This window comes from Ostrea edulis, chromosome 8, assembly GCF_947568905.1.
Source record: "Ostrea edulis chromosome 8, xbOstEdul1.1, whole genome shotgun sequence".
NCBI lineage: Eukaryota > Metazoa > Mollusca > Bivalvia > Ostreida > Ostreidae > Ostrea > Ostrea edulis.
The window spans coordinates 15,480,358-15,489,990 of record NC_079171.1 but is presented as its reverse complement, the minus strand read 5'-3'; the positions used below and the strand labels follow the sequence as shown (position 1 = coordinate 15,489,990).

Here is a 9,633-nt window from a genome sequence, read left to right as displayed (position 1 = left end):
ATATCCTCCATTTTTCATCTACATCAAATTTCTCTGGTGTAGCATACCTCCTTAAAAACAAGTGCTTTTGAAAAATATTGCAAAATTATTTTATAATCATGTTTATTTAAGCGGTATACATACAAATAAACACTTAAATTTCATTACATTTAGAAAATTTTACCAGCGTACTCTATAGTACTCTCACGTGCTCTAGCGTACTCTGTTTAGTAGTACCCCATTTCAACGAAAAGAGTGTCAGTGAGTAGAAACTCACCGACAATGATTTTACATGTTTATCGTGTTATGTGTTCAGATAAATAAATTAATATGAAAGACAAAGTTTTCCGAGTCTTTATTATTCCTCATGGCAACTCCAAGCACTCCCGATCCGCGTGGATTTGAATTTGTGTAGTCTCACAGTGGTTTCATTGGTTTTTAAAGAGATTATAAATGCTTGGGTGGCCTGGGCAACCAACAGAAAACTATGCTAATAGAGTGATATAAATCGGCATTCGATCTCTCTCTATCTCTCTCCTGATTGAAGTCTCCTTTATGCCCCATAACTAACAACACTTCATTACGATAACATAAAAAACATTTTGTTTTCGAATTTCGTTCACACAGCGACACACCCAGAAATCGTAATTGTTTTGTGCTATTTACTATTTGCACTGGGTTGACCTGGAATGTTCGAGAAAGTTATGTTTATTTTATTGACACCTGTGACCAAGATTGTTCTAGATACAAGCCATTTTTAGTAGAAAGATTTCGTAATGGTTGCATCATGGTCTTTTAAGATTGTACTAGTAAATTCATTCCCATTACATATACATGTACACTGAAATTCTTAGGATAAAAAAACCTCTGGCTAGACACTTTTCTATTCATTTGGATTTGATTATACTAGGAACTACGATTTTGGATTATTTTTGTGTGTTTGGATTTATTGTTCAACTACCGTAAGTTAATATTTTGCTATTGTAACAATTTTCCTTCAATTATCAATTGTAAATAAATCTTATTAATTGTCTGTTGTTAGTTTCAATTTCAATTCAATTCTTTATTGTCCTTAAGTTATACAACTCATCGGAATACATCTAGTACATGTACATTTGTATACACAATATATCTAATTGTATAAGATAAATAACAGATGAGTGGACAGAGGAAGATAGGAGAAGATAGGAGGAGAAGAAATTACAAATAAAAATAATATATATGTAATCACATTCTGAGATGCACATGTTATTAGAAAAATTCTATAATTACATTATTGATTTACAATGCTAAACTTCGTATTTTCACAGCTTGAACTAAGAATTTTCCCAAGTTATTGAGTTCTTTAGTATTGTCTACATTAAGGCGCTTAATTAATTTAAAGACACTTGGTTTTGTGTAATAAAAACTCTTAATATATTTCTTTCTCAAATCTTTGTAAAATGGACATTTCAGGATAAAATGAAACTCATCTTCTATATCATTATAATCACGTAATTTACAAAGCCTCACAGTCCTTAAAACATTATTATGCCTGCATGCCTTTATCAATATTCAAAGAATATGAAGACGTTCTGAATTTAATGATAAAGAACAAGAGCCACGAATACCCAAATATGGCCCTGTAATTTTGAGTGAAATAAAGTTTGTTCATTCCAAATTTCTATCATGGTATGGAATAGCTTAGACCTTCGTCTTTATAATCCCAGTGTGGTTTTTTTCGCGAAAATTCATGCGTATAGAAATTATAACATGCAGAACCCATAACAGTTGTGTTATTTTTGCAAAAAATGACAATTCTCAACAATATGCACCAAAAATTAAAATAACCCCCGGGCCTCGATCCAGAAAATATTAATCAATTGTAAACTATTATATTACATACCGCATTGAAGTAAAGAGATTTTTTGGATCGAGGCTAGGGGGGTATGTGAATTATTACTTTTTATGTTCTACAAATAACCGGAATTTTACATTCCATGCACGAAATCTGAGCATTTCGATCTTAAGCTATAGGGTTAACACAAAACGTAAAATTCAAATAATATATATATATATATATATATATATATATATATATATATATATATATATATAGGGCTAGTCCCTTTTACAATATAAGTCATTATCCAAAATTTACACAATATGATTATTTCAAATAATAATTAAAATAAATTCGGATCCGCGCCATCGTCGGGATCGGGTTACGTACGTACATGTACATTCATCGATATATCAATATCTCAATTATATTACGTATATTGGATTAATTGAAGGTACCTGATGATATGTAACCATATTAGAACTGAAGTGAAAAAGCTGCACAAGGTAAGTAGTATTAATTATCTAATCAAAGTAAACATAAGAAAGTTCTCTGATCCACTCCAGATACGATCGAGATCCACCTATCGTCTGCGCCAGCATATGCAGCAAACCAAAACATGTTCTTTCTAGACCTACGCTATTAGATATTGCAAATTATCTAATGAGCATTTGATTTAAGATAATATCTGATACCACATAACCTAAATGATATCTGTTCATTAGGATAAGTTTTCTTAACTTCGATGGTCACGATTTTAAACGCTATGGGAATTCCCCACCACTCGACCGATACCTATACAATGTCAGGGCCTATAGCCCTACTTGTAGACCTAGATCAAAGCGATATAAAAGTAAATCTCTTGTGTTGTTCAGTGATTAAAGTGTTGATGAATCTTAAGTTGTCCTTCATATATGTGGATACATAATGTAAATTAGGTCGCATAGGCGTCTGACATAATTCAATATTGTTTACATGTCAACCGGTGATGTAGGTCATCAGGTACCCATATATTTCGACACACAGCTGTTCCGGTCCATGGTGTTATTCAACCAAATGAGCTCAATTTATGGAGATTCACAAATCATAATTAGTCAACTAAATGAATACGGAAAATAGTAGCAAAATATAGGCCTTGTAAATAAAATTAGAAGTTATAAAATACAAATATATATATTTTTGAATTAGAATTACACGCAAGGGTCAAAAGTAATTTCCGCACTGCTAATTTTCACTATACGTGTATCATTACAATTTTTACATTTTAAGAACTTCACTAAAGTTTGATTATTAATGTTATCATTAAGAAATTTTCAGAATATATGTAGATTTCGCTCGAGATTCAGTACAAATACTACTTTTAGTGTTATTTTATATATATTTTTTGTGGGTCGATTTATGAATTACGAGGTAGATTTTTCAAAATTCTAATTAATATGAAATGTGTAAGATTAAGTTCATATACAGTTCTTACAACACGATTATCCTATTGAATAACAAAAACTGTAACACATAGAGAGAAAAAATAGCAATAACATTTCAATCTAGCTGATTATATGCCTTTCATTCATTCATTCAATCTTTATTTCCCCCTTGCGGAGATTTCATGTTGTAACATTTACATATATTTAGAATACATAAAGAAAATCAAAATGATAATATATATATATATATATAAAAAGACCAGAGATAGAAAATTATAACAAAGAAAACGTATGTACATGGATAAATGTTTACATAATTATACTTTTAGTTGCACTCTAAATTTTGCGACAAGGCTCTATTATAGCACGCGGTGGCTCCACACACAAATTTTGCACAAAGACAAATAAATTCTTTTTTGCTCTCTTTCTCTAATAATATTGTGGGTTCTACTCCTCCAAGTAATATAAAATATAAAATATCTTCACTGAGCTGCGAAAGCTCTACCTATAAATGGACATCGAAATTATTGATTAGATTGTCAAAGAAAGAATCTCTTATGCAAGTTGTGGATGGACACCCCAACACAGCATGTTGATACTGGCTGTCGTACGTCTCCTGACACACTCTGCAGGTTTGGCCTAAATAAATGGGTGGAATGGTCCAGAGTTTAGCTAGGAATCTAATGAGTGGAACTTCATCAAATGAAAAGTTAAATTTCCAGAGTTTAATAGGAGAGATTATGTTGTGGAAAATTTTAAATATTCGGAAGTCTGGATCGGCTTCCATGCGATTTCTCCATTCCTCCGTATGTTGGTGATGAATCGACTGTTTAACTATATATTTCCAATCTTTTTTCCCAGGGAATTGACCAACTTCAACAAATGATCTTAAATATTGTAGTAAGTTGTATTTGATTAAAATTTCGTATATATCTTTTAGAAATCCAGAAAATTGTTTGATGTCACCCTGCAAAAGGTCATATAATCTAAATAAGAAAATGTTCTTTGACAGAGAGTTAGTGTCAAGTTTACACAGCTTTCCAAAAAATACTAATTTTCTTTTGTCTATTTCCGAAATGATGGGATGTAATCCAATCATGCTCTCACACATATCCGATTTTGTTGAAATTTTCATGCCTTGAATATCCTTTGTCACAAAATGTTGAAATTTGTTTAAAATTTGGAAATCTGTTTGCTTTAGATTGTTCCACAGTTCACATCCATACAATACGGTAGGTAATACTATTTTCCGGTAGAGTTTAACAAGAGTTAAAGGGTTTGTGTTGTGGGACAAATCATTCCGTATTGCAAAGTAAGCCTTCCTGCCTTTGTTACAACTGTCCGTTGTCCGGTCAATGGTTTTGAATCGAGAATGTTGAATAATACCCAAATGTTTGTAACTATCATTGATCAAGATTTCATCATCACCTAATTTCCAAGTTTGCTGTGTTGGGGGTCTACCCTTACCAAATATAACTACGCTAGACTTTTGAGCGTTAAAAGAAAAGCGCCATAAACATGAATACTTAAATGCAACGTTTAACATTTTTTGTAAGCTAGTTGGACTTGAACTTAAGCATGCAATGTCGTCAGCTAATGTCGGGTTTGTTGACTTTACATTGTACACACCGAAATTACTGCTTACACTTTCTAAGCAATTTAATAGATCATTAATGAAAACACAATATAAAAATCCAGACAATACACCGCCTTGTCGAACACCTTGCTTAATTTCAAACCATTGAGACATGGTACCATTTACAGCCACTGTACTTTCATTACCGATATGACAGTCATCTATTATTTTCCATATCTTACCATTTAACCCCAATTTATAAAGCTTTACCATGAGAGCTTTTCTCCAGACTGTGTCATAAGCTTTCTTACTATCTAAAAATGCAACATATACAGAACTTCCGTGATCAATGTAATGACTTATTGTCTCTTGTAAATTAATATTTCATATACTATATAAATAACATACTTTGATTTATTGAAAGGCGCACCCATTGTTACATTGATTTGACCTTATACATGCTTGTTAAAGAAAGGGGGGGTCACCAAATATAGCTTTATCTGAAAGAATATCTTTATTTGAAGAAACAGAAAATGGTGCTTGTTAAAAAAAGGGACACTTCTCCCCTGAATCTGGTACTGTGCCTTTTACAATGTACGTGGAATATTTCTACGATATACATTTAGCAAATCAAAGTAAAAAACGACCTCATTATCAAACCAAAACGTCCTACTTAATTTGATTTGTGTGTTTGTAGAAAGGACGGGATGTGTGATGACAGAAAAAGGTTTCCATGCATTTTATGCAAAAAAAAGACAAAACCGAAGGACAGAAAGAAATGTGAAAGTGAAATTCCTGAGAAAGACATTCATGGTGGATACCAAATCACATGATATTCTGTGCAATAAATGCAGACACCACTACTACAAGGACAAAGAAAAGTCTATCAGTCTTCCAAAACCTGTAACTGGTCCACCTGGCAATTGAACATGTTTGAGTCCACCATCTGTTACCCTATTGCTTCTAAGGACTCCCTTTTCACACGCCTACTGTTTCATTTGCAAACGACCTGGACCAAAACTTATTGTTGTACCGGTATTACAGCAAGGCTCTCTGGATTTATTCACAAGGAAGTGATTATTCCCCTTGGTAGTAGGTGTTGTCCATCACATATTAAAAATGATGACTTCATCCCAGGAGCACTGGACAATCTAGAGACAATGGACACATCATATCTGAATAGAAGCACCATACTAGATCTAATAAGAAAAGTTAGGACATATGCACTTCAGAATTCGTCATTAAGGTTCACATTTGATCCTACAAATCTCATTAACCTGGATTACATCACACTTACTGGACTCTCTAAAGACAGTGTTCCAGACCTTCACAAAGAAATATAACCTGAAATCAGAAACACACCAACCAGAACATCAACAATGTATCTTGGAATTTTTCTTCTTAAAATGAGATCAGGAATGTCCAACCAGTTGATATCAACAATATTTGGAATTTCGAAGTCATCTATACGGAGAGCTGTTTCTACTGTCATATCTGCTCTGATGAAGAACTTTGTTCCCCAGAACATAGGACTACAACATATATCTCGACAGGAAGTAATAGAAAACCATACTAGACCACTGGCCCAGTCTCTCTTCGGAAATGCTGCACAAAACCAAGCTATTGCAGTTCTGGATGGAACCTACATTTTCATTCAGAAAAGCAATAACTTCCATTTCCATAGACGTACCTACAGTCTTCATAAAGGTCGTCCATTGGTGAAGCCCATGGTAGTTGTTTCCACCGATGGATACTTCTTAACTGTGGTGGGTCCCTACCTGGCAGATTACCGCAACAATGATGCTGCCATCTTCAATCACATGCTTCGCTCCAACATAGAAGATATCAAAAACTGGTTTCAGGAAGATGACATTTTTGTAGTCGATAGGGGATTTAGGGATGCTCTAACTGTTCTGGAGGACTTTGGAATTAAAGCTTTCATGCCCCATCTACTTGCCAAAGGGGAAAAACAGATGCCTGCCCTTGAAGCCAATGCTAGTCGCTTAGTAACAAAGGTATGTTGGTCAGTAGTATAGGAACAGGCTTCTGTTCGCAACATTTTATCAACATTGATTCATGAAAATAACAATATTGACATTAATATTCATTTTAAAAATATTTACAAAAATCTTTCCAAAAAAAAGTTACAAGCTAGGTTTGTGACATGATTACTATTTTAGATGTTGAAAAATAAGAACATAGAACAAAGATATATTGTTAAAGGTGATCACATAGCTTTTGAAAATTTAAAATTTCTGGATGATAATTATATAATAGTATAACATAATATACTTGGATATACCGATTATTATGCATAATCGAACTTTGGTTAAGAGGTGGTCATTTGGATAGAGGCAGGGTAAATTTGAATCTTTTCATTCTGGTAAAGAATACTTAAAAAGAAACGTCATTTTGCATGTTTAGACAATAAACAGTGATATACAAATGAGAATGAGAGAGAGAGAGAGAGAGAGAGAGAGAGAGAGAGAGAGAGAGAGAGACTAATTTCAATATTTATTTATAGATTCGCTGGGTTGTTGAGGCTGCCAATTCCAGGATAAAGCGGTGGAAATACCTTGGACATACACTTCCAACAAACCAAGTGCCTTTCATAGGAGACTACGTGCGCATTGTGTGCGCAATTTCCAATGAGTATTTAGCACCGCTTTCGACAGGAAATGCAGATGATGATGAGGCTCTTGCAACCAAAATGCAATACCTGGCGAAGAGAGTCAACAGTCTCCAGACATTTGTGGAAGAAAACGCGCTGGACCGAAGGTCGTCCAACTGGGAAGTCGCTCCAGATTCCTTGAATTTCCCCAAACTTGACGAGGAAGAGTTAAGAAATCTAACATGTGACGTGTATCAAGTAAGACTGTGTCCAAGTTATATGCAAGAGTACATTGAAGGTGATGCTGATATTTTGGTCCATAAAGAACATCCTGGATTAATTAGAGTGAAGCTGCAAAGAAGGCATGTTACCTCAAAGAAATATCTTCTTTGGATCCAATATTCAGAATCCACCGTTAGTGCATGGTACTGTAAATGTAGTGCAGGGGCACGTGTGGTTGGGGTATGCTCACACATAGCGTCTGTTGTGTGGTACTTAGGATTTGCAAGGCACAATGGCGGGAGCTCTTCAGGTGTTCAAAACTGGGGTGATTTTGTTAAAGATGCTGCTATCATTGATGTCCCTGACACTGATGACAGTGAAGTAGAAGAATGAAAGTTCTTAATAACAGCGTTTCATATGGTAGGAGGGTACTAAAATGTGTTAGACATATAAGTCAACTCCTATTAGAACATTTACTCTTTATATGATATGTTACATGTATTTGTAAACCCTCATTTTTCAGTATTTTTACAGCGCCTCAAATGTTAGAACCTGGCAACTTGTTTTTTTTTTAATCCAACCACCGACATGTCATTTTTTTGTTATAGATAAAACGTGCATTTCTTCACAATATGTAAAAATTAGGTGCTATATCATATTTCTTATGAGTGAATTCATTTGATAAATATTATTCATTTATTGATAATTAGGTATTTTGGTATACACACAGAATGATCTATATTTCCGGAAATAATAAATTCATGTAGAACAAGTATTATCTGATGATGAGATTACGTGTACGTTTTCCTTAGCTTTATGTAAAATAAATTATTATTTTTCTATGATCGAACTAAATGTTCATGTGTTATTCATTTCTTTCTATATGTACTTGGTACTAGCTGTGACTTTTGTAACAGTCCCCCCCTCTACCCCCTTCCCTTCCAATGTATAGTGTCCTAATAGCTTTTCAAACACAAAAGCATATACATCAATAACTATTGATGTGCAAAAATAAAAGTGAAAAACGTCAGATAAAGATATGTTATATTGAAACGTACAGTAATGGACCAATAGATCTCATCCGTAAGTAAACTGTTGGATCCATCGTGTTTTCGTGTACATCCTGTGAGCAGGAGTTTTAGAAACACCCCCCTCACCACCATAAAAACTATCGCTCTGTGCGATATTAGGATTGGATTAACCAGTATGGCATACTTAAGTACATGTAACAAAGCTAAGTATAGAGGTACTGAATTAATATTACTTAAAAACTGTTGAATGATTGTATATAAATAAAAAGAGGAAGGGAGACAAACAGAGAGAGATGTTCGAGTATACCATGTGCGTGTGTTTTGAAGGAAAATAACATAGAAAATTTTATATATGTACAGTATTAGAATAAAATTGCACTGAATAGTGTTTTTGTTTCGCTTACCTAGGGAACTTGAACATAAAAGTACATGAAACGTTGCAAAATTGTGACGTCAATAAAAATCTGGCCAAAAACAATAGGTACTTTGAACGTCAATAACTAAAAACCTAGAAAAGATATCGGGAAGAAATAGCATATTTAAAAAAATAGGTATTCTTGGCTTTTGTCCCTGAAAATAATATCAAGTTTTGACCAAGGGCCATTTTTGGCTATTCGTGGCTCTGGTTCTTTTTTCTCTTTTAAGTTGATTGGTCTTTTGAGATATGATTGTAAACAAAAGTTATCTATTAAATGTTGATAAAGAACACTTTTTGGTGAACTTGAAAGAGACGACATTGGGTTTTGTTTGTAAATATCCAATATTCTAAATTAGCTGTACAAGTAGTATATGTGAGGGAATATACGCGCATCATACATCAATGATCAGTGATCAGAGCTATCAATTGACATGTTAATTAAAGATCAAATAAAAGAGGAGAGTAACGGGGGACATAATTTAATTTAATATTTGCTTTGTGTTACTTGAACTGGGGCTTTCAACACGCTTTAGGAGTTGGTATTTATTAT

The 9,633-nt window shown here is 33.7% G+C and overlaps 1 protein-coding gene across 1 annotated transcript; it reads left to right on the top strand.

The window, feature by feature from the left end:
- Positions 1-5,450: 5,450 nt before the first annotated feature.
- On the top strand, positions 5,451-8,505 carry LOC125662290 (uncharacterized). The gene is made up of 2 exons (XM_048894455.2): positions 5,451-6,816; positions 7,326-8,505. The coding sequence occupies exons 1-2, from the start codon at positions 6,181-6,183 to the stop codon at positions 8,025-8,027; spliced, it is 1,338 nt and encodes a 445-aa protein (XP_048750412.2). The 5' UTR covers positions 5,451-6,180; the 3' UTR covers positions 8,028-8,505.
- Positions 8,506-9,633: the final 1,128 nt, after the last annotated feature.

Bases quoted from the DNA above. Each gene is read 5' to 3' on its own strand.
- LOC125662290 (XM_048894455.2), top strand. From the start codon at position 6,181: ATGTATCTTGGAATTTTTCTTCTTAAAATGAGATCAGGAATGTCCAAC. The intron at 6,817-7,325 runs GTATGTTGGTCA...ATTTATTTATAG, and splicing joins CTAGTCGCTTAGTAACAAAG to ATTCGCTGGGTTGTTGAGGC.